At 42.4% G+C, this 21,502-nt stretch overlaps 1 protein-coding gene across 1 annotated transcript in view; it reads right to left on the minus strand.

Moving 5' to 3' along the window:
- Positions 1-21,502, minus strand: part of crhr1 (corticotropin releasing hormone receptor 1) — a 62,634-nt gene that overhangs the window by 14,509 nt on the left and 26,623 nt on the right. The window contains exons 4-6 of the mRNA XM_030735655.1: positions 20,964-21,083; positions 17,544-17,626; positions 4,470-4,576 (exon numbers count right to left, since the gene is read on the minus strand). Of these exons, the coding sequence (XP_030591515.1) occupies positions 4,470-4,576; positions 17,544-17,626; positions 20,964-21,083 (310 nt within the window). The remainder of the gene's footprint in view (positions 1-4,469; positions 4,577-17,543; positions 17,627-20,963; positions 21,084-21,502) is intronic.

Consider the following 21,502-nt stretch of genomic DNA (forward strand, 5'->3'; position numbering starts at 1 on the left):
GAGACATTGTCCCACCGCACCATGTGACCTACTGAGGTCACCTGAGGTAAGGTGCAGCGTTAATTTCGTCGACGAAATATTTTCGTCATAGTCTTTGCCAACGACCCTTTTTCCATGACGAAAACGAGACGATTACTAAATTAAAACCACCTGAAAGGATAAAAAACAATGAAGATTTGTCAAGACGAAACCATTTCCAAAAGTGTAAATTGATTTTCTTGCGAAATTAATGACGATTAATTTCATTATCCTTTTTATCCTTTCAGGTGGTTTTAATTTAGTAATCCTCTCGTTTTCGTCATGGAAAAAGGGTCGTTGGCAAAGACTATGACGAAAATATTTCGTCGACGAAATTAACACTGGTAAGGTGTGAGTGGGGGTTGAATGTCCTGGGGAGGGATCCCAAGACTGCATTGTAGGTGGCTGTTAGCTGGTATCTTAAGCTAGGTGAGTCTGTTTTCAGCAGTGTTCATTCATAGTGGACATAGATGGCTTCTTTTATTCCTCTAAATCCATCTGTCTTCTCAGTCCAAAATGTGAACACTGACATTCTCAAAGAGTGACTTTTGACCTTTAGGTGCAGATGTATAGCTGAGTCTTGTCCTGTCGAGGTAGCTCTTCTATGTTAAGGATTAAGGAGGTCCTTCCACCACCCAACTATAGCCTCAGTTGAAGTCAGCAGCACCCCACCCACACTATGGACCATGTGAGTAAAGCACTACAGTACTTTCACCTCCTGAGTCACAGTTTGAAATTCTTTTTCCACGATCTCACCAAACTCGTCCCACACCTGAGTTTTTGCTTTGGCCATCGCCTGATCCATGTTCCACTTGCCCTACCGGTACCTGTCAGCTGTCTCCAGAGTACCAAAGGCTAACCAAGCCTAGGACTCCTCCTTCAGCTTGATGGCTCCCTTTACCTCCGGTGACCACCATCTTGTTCAGGGATTACCACAACAGCAGGCACCAACCACCTTGTAGCCACAGCTCTGAGCAGCACCCTCAACAATGGAGGTGCAGAACATGGTTCACCCAGAATCAATGTCTTCTGCCTCCCTGGGAAAGCTGTTAAAGTTCTGGAGTTGAAGATTTCGCAGACTGGTGCCTCTGCCAGGCATTCCCATTGCACCCTCACTATACGTTTAGGCATGCTGGGTCTTTCCAGCATCCTCCCACGCTGCCGGCAGGCAGGCCATTCCTGCACACAGATGCTGCAGTAGTTTGTGCGCTTCGGCTTACGTGGCCAGACAAGGACCCGCCCACACTCATACGTAAAGGAGCAGTTCAGAGAAATGTGGGCCCATTCTTAAGCGTTTCGCCAATTCATTGGGAACTGCACAAGCACTAGCACGTGAACCGGCTCCTCGGCGGTGGGAAAGTAGCAACACTGGATTTGGTGTTGTCTTACGGACTTAGAGTCTGCATCACAGAGATACGTAACTGTGGTATATTGGACCATTTTCCTGTTTTATTTACAGCAGTGGTCCCCAGCTCTGAGATAAATCGAGTATCCTCTGCATGTCATGTGCGCATGGTTAACTCTTCATGTGCTGCAGATTTTACAACTTCTTTTAAAAACTCTGACAAAAGAAATTTGGACTTTTGCTTGAGCTTGAGTACTGAGGACTTTACTAACTGTTTTATGTCTACTTTCACTGCTGTACTGGACTGTATTGCCCCTTTTACAACCAAACGCACTAAACCTTCCTCCCAGCGCTGGCTGGATGAGACAACCAGCGCTTTTAGACATGAGTGCAGACGCGCTGAGAGAAGGTGGAAAAAGGATAAGCTCCATGTCTTCTTAGAGATCCTGCGTAACTGTTTGTTGAAATATCAGAAAGCAGTCAAATACGCAAAGTCTGCTTACTTCTCTAACATTGTTTCAAGTAACAGTCACAGGCCTCATTTTCTTTTTAATGTTTTTAATTCACTAGCTGATCCCCGCTGTAATGAAACCAAGTGAACGTCTGTCCTGCACTGTGCAAAAACTTTAAGAAAGTTTTTGTGGAAAAAAATTTCTGCTCTCAGACCTTCATCACCTCAGGCTGAAACAGACTCATCTGCACCTCCTCCCAGCAGAGCTGTCTTTGAGCAGTTTGAGCCTGTCAGACTCTCCACATTAAAGAAGGTGATTCAAAATATGAGACCTGTAAACTCTCCCACAGACTGTGTTCCCTCTCGCCTTTTTAGAGAGGCTTTTGATTCAGTGGGACCAACTATCCTCGCTCTGATTAATAGTTCTCTTGCATCTGGTTGTGTTCCAGCTGCCTTTAAACATGCAGTTGTACAGCCTCTAATCAAGAAGAAGAACCTTGACCTTGACTGTTTTTCTACCACACAAAGCTTTCTTGTGGAGTGCCTCAAGGGTCCATTCTGGGCCCAATTCTTTTCTCACTGTATATGTTGCCTCTAGGATCGATTTTTAGGAAACACAATATTTCTTTTCACTGTTTTGCTGATGACATCCAGGTGTATATGCCCATCAAAGTGAACAGCAGAGATCCATGGGAACCCCTGCTGAACTGTCTCAGTGACATTAAGTCCTGGATGAGAAACAATTTCCTAAATCTTAATGAAAGCAAAACCGAGGTTATATGCTTTGGTAAATTTGACCCCTCAAGCAACTCCTCTGGCACTCAGTCATTTGGCTCCTCACTGTCGTGATGCTGTGAAAAATCTGGGTGTTATTTTTGATAGCAGTTTTAAAATGGATAAGCAAATAAGTGCTGTTACCGAAATTAGTTTTTATCAACTCAGAGTCATTGCCAAGGTAAAACCTTATCTCCCGTAGCAGGACCTGGAAAAAGTTATTTATGCTTTTATTACTTCCCGCCTGGACTTCTGTAATTCCCTGTATTTTGGCATAGATCAATCATCTGTGCGCCACCTGCAGGTAGTCAAGAATGCGGCAGCACGTGTTTTAACTGGTATAATGAAGCATGAACACATTACCCCGGTCCTGTCATCCTTTCACTGGCTCCCTGTCTGTTTTAGAATCGATTTTAAGATTTTATTGCCTACTTTTAAAGCCTTAAACGGACTGGCACCTTTGTATCTGTCTGAGCTGTTTCACAGTCACACCCCTGTAAGAGCTTTGAGGTAATCTAACCCGCTGCTCTTGCAGAGGCCTAAAACTAGACTAAAACAGAGGTGATTGAGCTTTTGCAGCAGCAGCATCAAAGCTATGGAACGATCTACCTCCCCATATACGCACAGCTCAGACAAGACACACATTAAAATCTTTACTAAAAACACATTTCTTTTCCTTGGCATTTGGCTGCAGTGCTACCTCCTTTTAGTCGATTGCTTTTTATGGTATTTTTATGGTATTTGTTTTAAATGTTTTTATTTATTTTATGTTATTTATTGTCTTTTAATGTTTTTTATTTATTAATTTTTATTTGTATTCATTTTATTTTATTTCATTTTTTTGAGTATAGTCCTTGAGGTTATAGATCTTGTGCAGCACTTTGGTCAACGTCGTTGTTTTAAATGTGCTATAAATAAACTTGTCTTGACTTGACTTGACTTGACTTGACTTGACTTGACTTGACTTGACTTGACTTCTGTCTGAGCTTGGAGGATACCCGATTTACTGGGACATTAAGAAAATCTGGGCAGCAGTTTGGTGTCTGCAGAGTCAGCAGAACCAGATGGATGGGCTATGCCGAGCTGTTCAGACTCAGAGCCTGTTGGACCTGAGCCCCAAGCTGGATGTGTAGTCCAGCTGTGAACGTGCTCGCAGGCGAAAGGGATAAGATCTGGAGATAAAGTTTGTTTCTGTATAGCAAAGAAGACTGTAACTGCAATTTGGACCATCGGATTTTACTGTATGGGTTCCGCAGTGGAACTGAAGGCTGTTGAAAAAATAACGAGCAGCCTGCTCCAAAACAACATCTGCAGTATCAGGAATTCGCCCCCCCAAAAAAAGCTCTATTTGTGATATGTGTGATCTGGATTTGGCGTTCCAGGCCTGCTGACGTCCATTATCAGCGAACTGTTTTGGCTGGGAGCCGGGCTCTGGCTCCATGATGCCCTGACCCGCTCATCTTCGGTGGCACCCCCCCACCCCTACCCAACCTGTATTGCTATCTGGGCTTTAAATGTGCAATATGCTTAGCTAAGGTGTTTTTTTGGACCCTGTTGAACTGTTTTTAACCTAACTACCCTGTTGTGTGTTTGTTTCCTTTCTCTTCTTAAAGGTAGAGCTGCATAAAGGCTGCATGACCTCAGACACCTGTTTTCCCTGTTTGTTTTGTTGATTGTGTTTCTTGGATGAGCGTTCTGGAACGTAATTTCATTGTATCTCTTGACATATAATGACAATAAATTCTTTTTGATTCTGTCTTTGTGAGGAAGCTCATCAGCATAATTAACACTCACCCTCTGTAACCTGAACAATCCAGGTGTCCTCACAGCAAACCAAATGTGTGAAATGGCTTCAGACAGGTGTACAGACAGACAGGTTACCTGAGCCTCATGAAGAGTGTGAAGGCGAGCAGCAGTGCTCCCAGAGAGATGCAGTGACCCATGTAGTTGATGATGACGGCCACCTGATAGTGAACTTTACTCTTCCTCTGAAAGAGGAAGGAGAGAAGGAAGAATGATCCATCAGATCAAGGCAAGGTAAAGTTTATTTTTATAACCAAAGTGCCCAAAGTGCTGTATAGATCATCAAAAACATGCAATAGTCATTAAAACAATCAGAAATACAATAAAAACTGGTAAAACCCTAGGTTAAATGACAGATATATAAAAACTGTGATAAAGCCAGAATACTCCACTCAACTAGTCTCAAATGCAAGTGAATATAAGTATGTCTTTAGAAGTACTTTAAAATGATTAAGTGAATGTGCTTCTCTTATACGAGAAGGAAAGTCATTCCAAAGCTTAAAGGCTCTATCACCTTTGCTTTTCAACTTGGATCTAGGTGTACTCCATAATTCAATTCAGTTCAATTTTATTTATATAGCTCCAAATCACAACAAACAGTTGCCTCATGGTGCTTTATATTGTGGGTAAAGACCCTACAATAATAAAGAGAAAACTCAACAGTTAAAATGACCACTTATGAGCAGCACTTGGTGACAGTGAGAAGGAAAAACTCCCTTTTAACAGGAAGAAACCTCCGTCAGATCCAGGCTCAGGGAGGGGCAGTCATAAGGTGAATGAAAAGAAACAGTGCATTATGGGAACCCCCCAGCAGCCTAGGCCTATAGCAGTGATTCTCAAATCCAGGCCTCGTGGCCCAGTGTCCTGCAGGTTTTAGATGTGTCCCTGATCCAACACACCTGAATCAAATATAGACGTCATTAGCAGGACTCTGGAGAACTTGACTGCATACTGAGGAGGTAATTCAGCCATTTGATTCAGGTGTGTTGGATCAGGGACACATCTAAAACCTGCAGGACACTGGGCCACGAGGCCTGGATTTGAGAATCACTGGCCTATAGCAGCATAACTAAGGGGTGGTTCAGTGTCATCTGATCCAGCCTTAACTATAAGCTTGACCAAAAAGAAAGCTTTAAGCCTAATATTAAAAATAGAGAGGGTGTCTGTCTCCTGATTCCAAGCTGGGAGCTGGTTCCACAGAAGAGGGGCCTGAAAGCTGAAGGCTCTGCCTCCCATTCTACTCTTAAGTATCCTAGGAACCACAAGTAAGCCAGCAGTCTGAGAGCGAAGTGCTCTATTTGAGTGATATGGGACTATAAGGTCTTTGAGATAAGATGGGGCCTGATTATTCAAGACCTTGTTCAGCCTTAACTGATGGTCTGTAGACGTCAGGGCCCTAGACGGAATATAGGGTCTCAAAAGATCCCTTAAGTAGCCAGGTGCAAGACCATTAAGACTCTTAAAAAAGTAGTAAATTTTTAAATTGGATCTGAAAATAGACTGGGAGCCAAAGTAAGGAGGCCAATATAGGTATAATATGATCACACCTTTAATTGCTTGGCAACAGCCGCGCTTCTGCATTTTGGACCATTTGCAAGTTGCGAAATAATAGCTGATCACAGCCAACATAGAAAGAATTACAGTAGTTGAGATGAGAAGTAATGAAGGCATGAATTACTCAAAGTACTGTGGCGGGAGGTAGGCCTTTATTTTACTAAGGAGCCTTAAATGAAACAAATTCAACTGAACTACATATCTAATCTGCTTATCAAAAGTACTATCAAAGATAATGCCAAGGTTCCTTGCAATAGGATGGCAATAAGAAGATAAAAGGCCAACTGCACTATCATAGCCATCTAAAAGGTGGGTCAAATAAGATCATTTCTGTTTTCCTTTTATTTAGTTTGAGAAAACTCAGGTCTATGATTCCATTGACTAAAACTGAATTTAACAGCTTCACGTTTTGATGTGAAAATGGATCAAAAATTTATGCTGAGTCGAGCAGATTACAACTCTGTTTACAAATGTTTACAAACGTTCAGCAAGCTGGTGAAGACACCAGTGCTGCAGCTATGGATTATTGACTGTAAATAATTTACATAGCCACCATGACATCACCTAGGTGGTTTTGAAGATCTGAAAATCTTGAGCATTTTCATCATCTTATGAGCGAGGGATAGATCTGACTGAGGAATTGAGTGATGCTGTATTCTCATACTTGTCAATCACTGCGTAGCACCGCCTTGCTTCCTGCCCTGCTTTCTGCCTTGCTTCCTGGTCCAGTCCTGACTCTAACGGGACCAAAATATCCAAAATGAACTTGATGTTCTATTCAATCCAACTTAAAACCAGCAACTGAGACTATAAACTCAGAGATCAGCTGAGCAGGAGGCTCATTTTCCCACAGGCGTCTACACAATCAGACTTCAGAGGAGTCGCCACCTGATGGACACTGAAAATAATTCAAGTTTCAACATTGGCTTCCCTTTTCAGCTACAGAAGCTCATCTTTATTAACAGCCTTCGTTTTGATGTGTAGTGTATATAATGATGATCAATTTAATCATTTAATTTTTCTGTTATTGCATCATCAGAACCACAGCGACAACAAAGAAATCACATCTGTCTGAGTGATGTTTCCCTTGCAATGTGTTAGGGATTATTTTTTACTCAGTGAATAAAGGACAAATGTTTAAAGTAAACTCCAATAAATTAATTAATAAACAGTGGATCAACCAAATAATAAACAATTAAATAATACATTAGACAGAGAGCAACAGATCAGAAAGTACTGACTTCTTTGTTTCAGTGCATCTATCTCGAGGACCGGCCACAGAACGTACAATTAGAACATCACCAACATAACCATGTTCTGTCATTAATCTGGACAAGCTTTCTCTGTATTGATTAAATTAGAATATTAGGAAGAAGATGTGCCTATGACTGAGAGGAATCTGGGTCATGAAAAAAACAGCTTGAACAAGACTGAGTGACGAAGGTCAACTCGTAGTGCCCAGAGATTGTTTATGTTTAGATAAGAGAAGGCTGTGAGTATAAAAATGTTTTGGTTAGACAGGAACACGGGCTCAGAGAGAGAGAGAGAGTGCACACTCTTACTCTGAGTCCCCACATGGCCATGTGTGTATATTTTCTGACTCTTTGAGACAATAAATGTCTTACTTTTTTAACTAAAGTGTTTCAGGTGTCTTCCTTCATAAAAAACCTGTTTACCTGTCAAATGCGTTGTTGTAATTTTGGTTATCAAAAGCGATGCTAAACATGTAAACAAAACAAGTGTTTGTGCTCTGATAATGAAGAGTTATGTAAATTTCATCCTCAGCTTTGTTTGTCTGCAAACTCTCTCTCTCTCTCTCTCACTCACACACACACACACACACACAAATCCTTATTAGTTATGGTCTGTGACTGGCCAGCAGCCAGCTCTGCTGGCCAATCACAGAAGAGGAGGAAATGGTGACAGATTGTCTCAGTGGGAGTTGCACACATGCATGCAAGCATGCACACAAACACACACAAACCCCATGACATAACATATGGACATACAGACACACACATGTTTGTCTTTCTGTCTTTGTGAGGACCTGGGTCACATGCTGACTACTTCACAGGACCTGGACCTGGTTCTCACCTGGACCTTCAAAGAACTCCGCCCAAAGGGGACCACACACACACACACACACAGGCTCCAGATGGTTCTCACTCTCTGAGGACTTGTTCACACTGACGTTTGATCACTCATCTATGTTCTCACACTTGTGACTGATTGGTTCAGCTTGTTCAGTGTTTGTGTGTGTGCGCACATTTCAGCAGGAAACATGTTAAAACAGAACAAAGGTTAAAACTCAATACTGCCAGGAATGAAATCCTGTTTAAAAACTTGACCTGCTGCTGTGCTTCCAGAACTTCTTGCCAACTGATGACACACCTGAGCTGTGTATGAGGCAGTGTTTCTGGCCATCCAAGTAAGTTCAGGTGTTTTCAGGCTTCTCAGCTCAATGGTAATTGGTGCTCTGGAGCAGGTTATGTTTCAATTTAGAGATCCAGAGGTTTGAAATCACATGCTACTGACCATTCAGTTGTCTGAACAATGATGCCATCATTCTTGAGATTGCTGAGCTCAGAGTGTAGCAAGTCGGATGTCTGAAGTATTCAAATAGTGTTGCCTCATTCAAATATTACCTAGGCTGAAAACTAAAGTAGATAGAAGTCTCTGGAGCTTGAAAAAGGCGACTGGACTTCTTTTTGTTTCTTGAAGACGTTTCACCTCTCACCCGAAAGGCTTCTTCAGTTCTCAACCAAATGGTGGAGAGACCCAGGTATTTAAACCCCTGTGGGCGTAGTCCCCTGGAGGTGGTTATGACCCTCTATTGATCATGTGCGTGAACACATGTGCCCAGGTGTGAAGGGGGCGTGGGTCATATTTAATCAGTGGTTTCAGTTGAAACCAATTTAGGACTCCGCTCCATTGTTTCCTGTGGCCTATTGAGGTCACTGGAACAAAGGTGTGAATGGGGGTTGAGACGTCTGGGAAGGGAGCTCAGGACAGCACTGTAAGCGGGGGAAAGTTGGTGACGTAATCCACCTCCTCTGTTCAATGATGGTTGTTCACAGTGGACATAGATGGCTTCTTTCACTCCTCTTTCAAACCATCTGTTTTCCCTGTCCAAAATGTGAACATTGGCATCCTCAAAAGAGTGCCCTTTTTCCTTCAGATGCAGATGTACTGCTGAATCTTGTCCTGTCGAGGTGGCTCTTCTATGTTGTGCCATTCGTTTGTGAAGAGGCTGTTTGGTTTCACCAATGTAGAGGTCCGAGCACTCTTCACTGCACTGAACAGCATACACTACATCGCTGATCTTGTGTTTGGCGGGTTTGTCCTTGGGATGAACCAGTTTTTGTCTTAGGGTGTGACTTGGTTTGAAGTATACTGAGATGTCATGCTTGGAGAAAATTCTTCTGAGTTTCTCTGACAAGCCTGCCACATATGGGATGACAATGTTGTTCCTCTTGTCCTTCCTATTCTCTGTAGTTTGTGTTTGGCCTTCATTCCTGTGCATCTTAGCTGATTTGATGAAGGCCCAGTTGGGGTAACCGCATGTTTTGAGGGCTTTCTCAATGTGTGTGTGTTCCTTATGCTTCCCTTTTGTCTTAGAGGGAACACTTTCCGCACGGTGTTGTAGGGTCCTGATCACCCCAAGTTTGTGTTCCAGAGGGTGGTGGGAGTCAAAGAGGAGATACTGGTCTGTGTGTGTGGGCTTCCGGTAAACTTCAATGTTGAGGCTTCCATCTTCCTCAATAAGCACCGCACAGTCCAGGAATGGTAACTTGTTATCTCTGGTGTCCTCCCTGGTAAAACGTATGTATTTATCCACTGAGTTAATGTGACGAGTGAAGGCTTCTACTTCTTGGGTTTTGATTTTGACCCAGGTGTCATCTACATATCTGTACCAGTGGCTAGGTGCCATCCCTTTGAAAGAACCAAGAGCTTTACTTTCCACTTCCTCCATGTAAAGGTTGGCTACAATGGGAGACACTGGGGAGCCCATGGCACATCCATGCTTCTGTCTGTAGAATCCATCATTGTATTTAAAATATGTTGTGGTAAGGCAGAGATCTAAAAGTGCACAAATCTGATCTGGGGTGAAGCTGGTTCTGTTCAGTAAGGAATCGTCTTCCTGTAGTCGTCTTCTGACGGTCTCCACTGCCTCAGTTGTGGGTATGCAAGTGAAAAGTGAAACCACATCAAAGGACACCATGGTTTCATCTGGATCCAGTACAAGATTCTGGACCTTGTTAGTAAAGTCTGTAGAGTTTTCAATGTGGTGGGGTGTGATGCCAACAAGCGGTGATAAGATGGTGGCGAGGTGTTTGGAAATGTTGTAGGTAACCGAGTTTATACTGCTGATAATGGGTCGAAGTGGGACTCCTTCTTTGTGGATCTTTGGGAGTCCATAAATGCATGGAGTGGCTTCTCCAGGGTACAGGCGGTAGTAAGTGGGGCGGTCAATGGCTTTTTCCTTTTCAAGTTGTTGCAGGCAGCAAACAACTTTTTTCTTGTAGTTGCTTGTGGGATCACGTCTCAAGACCTCATAAGTATTGTTGTCACTGAGGAGTGTAGTAATTTTGTTGTGGTAATCCGATGAATTCAGCACAACCGTGCACCTCCCCTTGTCGGCTGGCAGTATGGTGATGTTTTGATCCTTGCTTAGGGCTGTGATGGCCTTCTTCTCCTGAATGGTGAGGTTGGATGGAGGAAGTCTTGCACTGGAGAGAGTGCCTAAAACTTTCATCCTGATCTGTTCTGCTTCAGGATGAGAAAGTTTGTTATTTCTTATTGCGGTTTCTGTTGCTGTGATGAGGTCTACTATAGGAAGCTGTTGTGGGGCTATGGCAAAGTTGAGTCCTTTGGCTAGCACATTTTCTTCTGGTTTGGTGAGGACCCTGTCTGATAGGTTCTTCACCCACTTTCCTTGGTTTCCATTGCTTATCGTGTCATCCTGTTTGTTAACAGATGAATGGTATGCCTTGGTTTGCAGAGTTTGAAATTTACGTAGTTGTCTTTCCTGAAGCAGAACAGATCAGGATGAAAGTTTCAGCCACTCTCTCCAGTGCAAGACTTCCTCCATCCAACCTCACCATTCAGGAGAAGAAGGCCATCACAGCCCTAAGCAAGGATCAAAACATCACCATACTGCCAGCCGACAAGGGGAGGTGCACGGTTGTGCTGAATTCATCAGATTACCACAACAAAATTACTACACTCCTCAGTGACAACAATACTTATGAGGTCTTGAGACGTGATCCCACAAGCAACTACAAGAAAAAAGTTGTTTGCTGCCTGCAACAACTTGAAAAGGAAAAAGCCATTGACCGCCCCACTTACTACCGCCTGTACCCTGGAGAAGCCACTCCATGCATTTATGGACTCCCAAAGATCCACAAAGAAGGAGTCCCACTTCGACCCATTATCAGCAGTATAAACTCGGTTACCTACAACATTTCCAAACACCTCGCCACCATCTTATCACCGCTTGTTGGCATCACACCCCACCACATTGAAAACTCTACAGACTTTACTAACAAGGTCCAGAATCTTGTACTGGATCCAGATGAAACCATGGTGTCCTTTGATGTGGTTTCACTTTTCACTTGCATACCCACAACTGAGGCAGTGGAGACCGTCAGAAGACGACTACAGGAAGACGATTCCTTACTGAACAGAACCAGCTTCACCCCAGATCAGATTTGTGCACTTTTAGATCTCTGCCTTACCACAACATATTTTAAATACAATGATGGATTCTACAGACAGAAGCATGGATGTGCCATGGGCTCCCCAGTGTCTCCCATTGTAGCCAACCTTTACATGGAGGAAGTGGAAAGTAAAGCTCTTGGTTCTTTCAAAGGGATGGCACCTAGCCACTGGTACAGATATGTAGATGACACCTGGGTCAAAATCAAAACCCAAGAAGTGGAAGCCTTCACTCGTCACATTAACTCAGTGGATAAATACATACGTTTTACCAGGGAGGACACCAGAGATAACAAGTTACCATTCCTGGACTGTGCGGTGCTTATCGAGGAAGATGGAAGCCTCAACATTGAAGTTTACCGGAAGCCCACACACACAGACCAGTATCTCCTCTTTGACTCCCACCACCCTCTGGAACACAAACTTGGGGTGATCAGGACCCTACAACACCGTGCGGAAAGTGTTCCCTCTAAGGCAGAAGGGAAGCATAAGGAACACACACACATTAAGAAAGCCCTCAAAACATGCGGTTACCCCAACTGGGCCTTCATCAAATCAGCTAAGATGCACAGGAATGAAGGCCAAACACAAACTACAGAGAATGGGAAGGACAAGAGGAACAACATTGTCATCCCATATGTGGCAGGCTTGTCAGAGAAACTCAGAAGAATTTTCTCCAAGCATGACATCTCAGTATACTTCAAACCAAGTCACACCCTAAGACAAAAACTGGTTCATCCCAAGGACAAACCCGCCAAACACAAGATCAGCGATGTAGTGTATGCTGTTCAGTGCAGTGAAGAGTGCTCGGACCTCTACATTGGTGAAACCAAACAGCCTCTTCACAAACGAATGGCACAACATAGAAGAGCCACCTCGACAGGACAAGATTCAGCAGTACATCTGCATCTGAAGGAAAAAGGGCACTCTTTTGAGGATGCCAATGTTCACATTTTGGACAGGGAAAACAGATGGTTTGAAAGAGGAGTGAAAGAAGCCATCTATGTCCACTGTGAACAACCATCATTGAACAGAGGAGGTGGATTACGTCACCAACTTTCCCCCGCTTACAGTGCTGTCCTGAGCTCCCTTCCCAGATGTCTCAACCCCCATTCACACCTTTGTTCCAGTGACCTCAATAGGCCACAGGAAACAATGGAGCGGAGTCCTAAATTGGCTTCAACTGAAACCACTGATTAAATATGACCCACGCCCCCTTCACACCTGGGCACATGTGTTCACGCACATGATCAATAGAGGGTCATAACCACCTCCAGGGGACTACGCCCACAGGGGTTTAAATACCTGGGTCTCTCCACCATTTGGTTGAGAACTGAAGAAGCCTTTCGGGTGAGAGGTGAAACGTCTTCAAGAAACAAAAAGAAGTCCAGTCGCCTTTTTCAAGCTCCAGAGACTACTATGACCTGGATGACTGAGAATCTACACAGACATAAAGTAGATAGAACTTTAGCAACAGTGGCTCCCCGGCTCTGGAAGGCTCTCCCTCTGTGCGTGAGAGCTGTGGATTTGGAGGTGTCTTTTAAAAAACAGCTAAAAACTCACATTAGGTTAGTTTTTTTTTCCTTCCAGTTTTGCTCTGCTGTTGTGAAGCACTTTGTTATATTTGTCTTGAGAGGTGCTATATAAATAAAATTTTACTTTACTTCTCCTGTCCCTCCTGCACTTTCCTGCTCTGTGTGTCAGATGTTTAGTTACTCCTCGGCCTCCTTTAGCAGTAACGATACTTGTAATAAATGTAGCCTTTGTGTAGCTTTTCAGGCCACTCTCAGTGAATTGGAGACTTGGTTTTTCATGATGAGAAATCTGGTAGCTAGCTAGGCCTCTGCAGTTGGTGTGGATCATGGTAGCTTAGCCTTCGTTAGCTCCCCCCAGCAGATCCTGAGCAGCAGGGAAACAGGCCGGCTGGGTGGCTGTGAGGAGGAAGCGTAGTCCTAAACAGAAGCCCCTGGTACATCACCAACCCATTCACGTCTCTAACCATGTTTCCCCACTCAGTGACATACCCACATTCACACATGACTATCCAGGGTTGAGACCAGGAAGCAGAGTTGCAGTCTTACACGCCTCTCTCTTCTCTCCTACTGCCATCCTCTCAAAACCCCATCCCTATAGAGATGGTGCCTGCTCCCAGACCACCAAATAGCAGCAAAAAACTATTTAAGCATAAACATTTAAGAAGAAAAAATAATACAGCTTCATCAACTACACCAAAGAGTAAAACAGTTGAATGTGGATTATTAAACATTAGGTCTTTCTCTTCCAATTCCATTTTAATAAATGATTTAATAATTGATCAAAATATTGATTTATTCTGCCTTACAGAAACCTGGTTACAGCAGGATGAATATGTTAGTTTAAACGAATCAACACCCCCGAGTCACAGTATCTGTCAGGATCCTCTGAAGTACAGGTCGAGGAGGAGGTGTAGCAGCAATCTTCAATTCCAGCTTATTAACTAATCAAAGACCGAGACAAAGTTTTAATTCTTTTGAAAGCCTGACTCTTACTCTTGCTCACCCTCATTGGGAAACTCAAAAACCTGTTTTATTTTTATTATCTATCATGCTGTCTTGACTACCCTCTGAAGCCTCCCCCTGTCTGCCTCAGTGCAGCTGCCGTACCATACTGTGATACAGTACGTCAGCAGGCTCTCAATGGATGAGCGGTAGAAGGTCAGCTGCAGGTTTGAGTCCAAGTTGTTCTTCCTGAGGACCCTCAGGAAGTGAAGTCACAGCCTTATTGATAACAGCTGTGATGTTATCTGACCAAGAAACATCAGCAGAGATGAGGACACCAAGAAACCTGAAGGTGTGGACCCTCTCCACACGCTCGCTGTTGATGTAGAGGGGGGCTGGGTCAGTCCTGTGTTTCCTGAAATCAATGATGATCTCTTTGATTTTCATGGTGTTCAGTGCAGGTTGTTCTCTGAACACCAGGCTGTCAGCTTCAGGACCTCCTCTCTGTAGGCTGCCTCATCTCTCCGGTTGGTTAAGAAGTCCTTTATCCAGGAACATTGACAGGGAGGAAGCCCAGGGTATGCAGTTTGGTGGTGAGAATGTCCGGGATGAGTGAAAGCTGAGCTGTAATCCACAAAGAGCATGTTAGCGTAGCTCTGCTGCTGCTCCAAGTGGCTTAACACAGAGTGGAGAGCTACAGTGATGATCGTTTCTTAGTGACATTTACATTTACTCTAATAGATTACACAGCAGTGGAGAATATGTTTTTAGGTTTTTAAGGTACTGCACTGCAGTGGTTTGAATCATATTTATCTAATAGACTCCAATTTGTTCATGTAAATGGGGAGTCTTCTTCACACACTAAGGTTAATTATGGAGTTCCACAGAGTTCTGTGCTAGGACCAATTTTATTGAAACTATACATGCTTCCCTGAGGTAGTATTATTAGAAAGCATTGCATCAATTTTCATTGTCATGCAGATGATACTCAGCTTTATCTATCCATCAGTGTTAATTTCGTTGCCGAAATACTTTTGTCATAGGTTTTGCCAATGACCCTTTTTTTCATGACGAAAACTAGACGATTACTAAATTAAAACCACCTAAAAGGATAAAAACGATGACGATTAGTCAAGACAAAACCATTTTCAAAAGTGTCAATTAATTTCGTCATCGTTTTTATCCTTTTAGGTGGTTTTAATTTAGTAATCGTCTAGTTTTCGTCATGAAAAAAAGGGTCATTGGCAAAACCTATGACAAAAGTATTTCGGCAACAAAATTAACACTGCTATCCATGAAGCCAGATAACACACATCAATTAGTTAAACTGCAGAATTGTCTTAAAGACATTAAGGCCTGGATGACCTCTAATTTCCTGCTTCTAAATTCAGATAAAACTGAAGTTATTGTACTCAACCCCACAAACATTAGAAACAGATACTTACTCTGGAGCCATTTTTGACCAGGATATGTCCTTCAATGCACATATTTAAGATAATATTTAAGACTGGTTTATTTCATTTATGCAATATTTCTAAAATTAGAAACATCATGTCGGTGCGGCCCTTGTTCCACCAACCGGGTGCCAGTGCCAGTATTTGAACCATTCAGCGGTTTTTTCCACCGTGAACACACTCAGTGCTCGGCCAAAAAACAGGTTCAACTTGGGCCCCACAAGCTAGCTGGTCTCATTGCAAGTGGAAGAAGGACGTAACTCTGCCATCTCAACATTAATTTTTCTACCGCCATTTCACTGCATGGTGTGTATTACATGAGAAATGCAATGCAATTTTCCCAGCTGTGAATTAGGTTGGGCTCTAAGGCTGAACTTGCTGCTTTGTATCCATTCATATCACAGGTAAAAGGACGCAAAGTGCGCCCTTGTTGTGTTGCTCGTAATCGTTGTCTGTGTTTACCTCATGCCACACACAGCTGCTGCTGTAGTTTGGTTTGCAGTGTAAAATGTGTTCGCAGCACAAGAAACGGGAGTGTGCTCTCCTACATTTGTCCCTTTTGGCTTCCATGTCCAGGCAAGGACCCACCCACACTCATACTTAAAGGATCTGTTCACAAAGTGCAGTGGAAATGGAGACCCGTTCTTCGCGGGTTCATTGAAACCGACACCAGCACTGGCACGAGCACCAGCACCTCAGCAGTGGAAATGTAGTAAGGGTGATGCTGAAAAGCTAATTCATGCATTTATTACTTCTAGGCTGGATTATTGCAATTCATTATTATTGGGCTCTCCCAAAAGCTCCCTGAAAAGCCTTCAGCTGATCCAAAATGCTGCAGCTAGAGTACTGACAGGGACTAGAAAGAGAGAGCAGATTTCTCCCATATTGGCTTCTCTTCATTGGCTCCCTGTTAAATCTAGAATAGAACTTAAAATCCTTCTCCTCACCTACAAGGTCTTGAATTATCAGGCCTCATCGTATCTCAAAGACCTTATAGTCCTGTATCACCCCAACATAGCACTTCACTCTCAGACTGCTGGCTTACTTGTGGTTCCTAGGATACTTAAGAGTAGAATGGGAGGCAGAGCCTTCAGCTTTCAGGCCCCTCTTCTGTGGACAGACAAGTTGTACAAAGTAGTCTGAGGTCATCGTACAGTCAGAACCCATCTTTGCCCTCTGGCTCTGTGATCCATTATTGATGAGAGTATCAGAGAAAGCCATTATCACCCAACATATGTGTGAATATGCACACACACACACACACACACACGTCTTTTCCTGTCCCCTGTGCTTTGGGACATGTGTGTCCTCAGTCTGATATGTGTTTGTCTTTAAGGTGGAACAGAACATCAAGTCCAGTTTTTAAGGTGGAAGTTATTTTTCTTCTTTCAGCTGTCACTGTTTTAGTTTAAGTCCACAGACTGAAAAATAATGACAGGAAGATGGGCAGTGCTGCTGTGATGTCAATCATTGGTCACTGAAGCTTTGAGTTGAATTTTTTCTCCATTGTTATGTTTTTAAAGTGAATGTGATGAGTGAGACCCTAAACCCTCCCCTTTGACTCTAAAATTATCATGTTTGATTCCATCCATTCTGAAACCAGCTACTGAGACCATGAACTCATTTCCTCATAAACTTCTATAATCAGTCAACCTGTAAAATGGGAACGATGTCCAGAGGGGCCAAAATAATATTCCTTAATGTGGGCAGTTGTTCCTGTCTGCAAATCAGATCATAGACATGGTTGTGCTGTGTTTCTGGTGCATTACTGAAAGGTTAGATTAGCTATTGAGGCTAATGTGAGTTGTTTACACATAAATAGAAAAACATTCATAAATCTATGAAACAGAAAAAGAATTCTTCAACCTGACATTCATTCACTTATCAGTCACATTAACCAGAGATTAAAGATGAATAAAAATGTTGATCAGGTGATTGGTGGATCTCACCAGGATGATGATCTCGGTGCACTGGCTGTAGTTTCCTCGAGGAGCCCAGCTGCCATTCACCTGACACTCTCTGTACACCCGGTCTGAACACACAAACATCAACCCTTGAGTTACTTTCAGTACAAGTAACACACGAGTCACATGGCGTAAACCTGTCCTTAATAAAGAGATGACCAGTCAGCACAGAGCTGCAGGTGAAAAAAAGGTAAGAAGCTGATGTTGCCTGTGCTCACAAAGTAATAATGACAAATTTTGACCTGATGAACTCAGGTGTGTGAGAGCCATAAAAGCCATTATTAAAAGTTTAAAGTCAATCTCAAATCTATCAGGTAATCTTTTGGGGGCCATTGCTGAGAAAGCCTTTTCACACACAGTCTGGTCCATGTAACCGTGTCAACCAGACCACACAAAGTTTTTATTAGCCAGCAAACCCTTTATTCAAATCAAATGATGCATAATGATTCCAGATTTAAAAGTACGACCCAGCCTTCTCACTGATGGAGGGTTTAATAAAACCCAAAACATCCTGAGGCAAAAGCAGACATAATCACTTTACTTTGTTCTTGAGATTTTACAGGTCTGAGCATCACATCATTTTAAAATAAAAATAAACAGTAAAAAGTATCTGATGAGGTCGTTAACCTGTGCCATCAAACTGCTTGCACATGAACATAAACTCATGAACATAAACTCAGTCTTTTGGCTTTGATCCTCTTATGTCAATAAAACATATCATGCTGCAGCATCCTTCCTGTCTGTGGATCAGAGATTTCCTCTGTTCTCGCTGCTGTGGATTCAAACATCAACATGATGCTCACACTGATTTGGGCCGTGGTCCATCAGTTTGAAAAAAATAGATTTTCGGAGTGACGCGGTCTGTCTGAGACAAGCTGCAGAGCAGAAGTGGCCTTTAAATTAGGGACAGTAGTTATCCACTCTGTGACCTCCACACACCAGCTCATGGATCAGGTTCTCAAAAGGTCAGAAACAGAACTGGATCTCCTCAAACATCAATATCAGAATCAATCAGCATCACAGAGAACTGATCAGTCTGAAGGAAACACAAATCAACTTGACTAAAGTGTAACCATGGCAACAACTGAGCTGCCATCAGATTCTCAATGCCCCTCCACCCCCCACCCCTTTATCCTTGGTTTACATCAGGCTGATTACCTGATGAAATCAATACAGTTAATGAGCAATGACTAAGTGATGGCTTATTAGCCTGTTACCCAATCACAGGCCTGAGGTTGGACTACATCGTAGGAGAGAAGGCGAGAGTTCTTCTGTTTTTGAAGAAATGATGACGATGAAGATGCAGTGAAACATGAGCTCCAGCTGGTCAAACACACACACACACACACACACACACACACACACACACACACACACAGAGATGACTCACACTATTAAGTCAGATCAACAACTAAACCTCTAATTAAACAAGATATTTATACCACCCACACACACACACACAGAGTAGATGCAATAAAGACAGTTAGCACAGAATAAGGAGTCAGCTCCTCCTCTTGAGGTGGAGGCTGTGTACGTCAGTGAGAACAGAGTGTAGAGATGTGATTGGGTGACACTTAATTGGCAGCTTCTAATTGGTTGCAGATAGAGACGCACTGAAGATAGAGACATACAGAGTATATACTGTGACTACCACACCCCCTGGAGAAGAGAACATTCAGGTTAATGAAACACCCTTAGTGGCTAAAACAACTTGTTATTAAACAGCATGTTATTAAACAACATAATGTAATTCAAAACAACAGTATGTTGTTAACCAACAACAGTGTGTTATTAAAAAAGAATAAGTCTTAAAGAACAGTGTGTTGTTAAACAACAGCATGTTGTTAAAAAAGAACAGCATGTTATTTAAAAACAACAGCGTGTTATTAAAAACATGTTGTTAAACAACAACAGCGTTATTAAACAACCACAGTGTGTTATTAAACAACAATGTGTTATTAAACAACAACAGTGTGTTATTAAAAACGTGTTGTTAAACAGCAAGTTGTTAAAAAGAACAGCGTTTTATTAAACAACACAGTGTTAATAAACAACAGCGTGTCTTTAAAAAACAACAGTATGTTTTTAACAGTGATGGTTACAAAATAAAATAAATGAAAGAAGCTGAAATTACAGTTCTTAAAAATACATGCAAAACGTTACAAACATACAAGACTTACAAAGATTATAAACAAAGTCCAAAAGTCTCTGATATTTAGGAATTTGGGAAAATAAAATGATCTTTTATCACTTTTCATGGTTGGACATTAAAATGAAAGATATTCACATATTGTTAAAACAGAATTTTTTTAATGTTTTATCTCAAGCTCTGGCTGTGAAGTGTGTAAATGTCACTGAACGTGACATTTACGAGGTGGATCTGAGTTTTAAGGTGTGTTTGGAGTTAAGAACCTGATTCAAGTCAACAACAGTTTAAAACATGGATTTTACAGCTCCACTTCCTCCCACTTCACAACAAAGACAACATTTCCCATTTAAAGGGGCTGCCATCTCACATTTTTGGAGCCACAGTCTGGACAGTAGTGACTTTGGGTGGAGTCACCTGCTGGAATTATCCTGAACACAGATCAGGATAATTTTACTGACTCATTAAATTAAGGTGAATATTTTAAAAGACACATCCCAACGTAACATCTAACAGCACTCTGTAACTTCTGTGTTACCTAGATTAGCAGTTAGCATACTGTGTTAGAGGCTTGTTGTTAGCTAGTTGTGTTTGTGTTTGACGAATTAGCTAGTTTTTGGTCTCCTCATTTTGCATCAATGGCATCAACACTCCACAGAGGCCCAGAGTTGCTGTAAATATCAGAATAATCTGGAAATTAAATGTTGTACTTTTAACATATTGCTGAGGATGATACAGAAAAACTGAAGATGTCTAGGACTCTTTGTGAGGTCTCATTATTTGTTCCTGGTTTGTTTGTATTTGTATTCCTGCATTACTGCAGAATTACATTACTGTTTACTGCGAAAAACTTGATGTTGTTCAGTCATGGTCATGGAAAGTAAAGCTGGACCTCCTCTTTCTCCCTACACCTAGCTGCAGTTCCCGATCTGAGATATGCAAGTTTCTCTATGACTGCAGCTGCCAATCAAAGCTAACATCATGACGTTGCACTCCAATTTTACAGCATCTAGTAATTTAAATCAAACCTATGAGAAAGCTTTTTTTGTTTTATGTTGACTCCTAACCCATCCACTAACATGAAAGGAAAAGGGTTTATGACCTATCCTGCAGCCAGACACCAGGGGGGGAATACAGACATTTTGGCTTCACTTCAGGAAGCTGTTAGGTTGTCGATGTTTTCTACAATCATTGGTTCTAGTTCACAGTCTTTAAATTAAAAAGGAACACGTGAGCAGATGTGGTACTCTGGTACATACTGGTGGTGTTGTAGTGGATCCCGTTGAACTGCTCAGGACAAGGTCTGGAGACCAGCTCTCCTGCTGCACTACGAGGCCAACAGGTTCCTATACCATCCACAGACAGGTCACAGTACACACCTGTACAGAGAAAGCGACAGGTGAGAGAGAGATGCAACCAGGCAAAGACAGTGCAGAGGACTTGTTGAGACACACTCACCTTTGTTAAATACACATTAAACGTCCCACAACTACTTCACAGGAAACTCCTTTCAAGATTCATGCTGGAGTATTAAAAAAAACAGGTCCTGAGGTACTTCATGATAAAGAACTGCAGTTACTCCTGTACTGCTACATTATGATGAAGAACTGTAGTTACTCCTGTACCACCGACTGGCTTACCAGGAGCATAACTCCTCCATATGTGTCAAGAACTGGGTAGTTCTTGGCACTTAAGTTTTTGTCCTTGCTAGTGCACAGTGTGCTGAAAAAGTCTCATAAGTTTGGCCATGAATAGCAGAAAGCACATGGTTTAAAAGTCTTTCCTTTGAGGTCATCTC

Source organism: Archocentrus centrarchus, chromosome 8 (genome assembly GCF_007364275.1).
Source record: "Archocentrus centrarchus isolate MPI-CPG fArcCen1 chromosome 8, fArcCen1, whole genome shotgun sequence".
Taxonomy (NCBI): domain Eukaryota; kingdom Metazoa; phylum Chordata; class Actinopteri; order Cichliformes; family Cichlidae; genus Archocentrus; species Archocentrus centrarchus.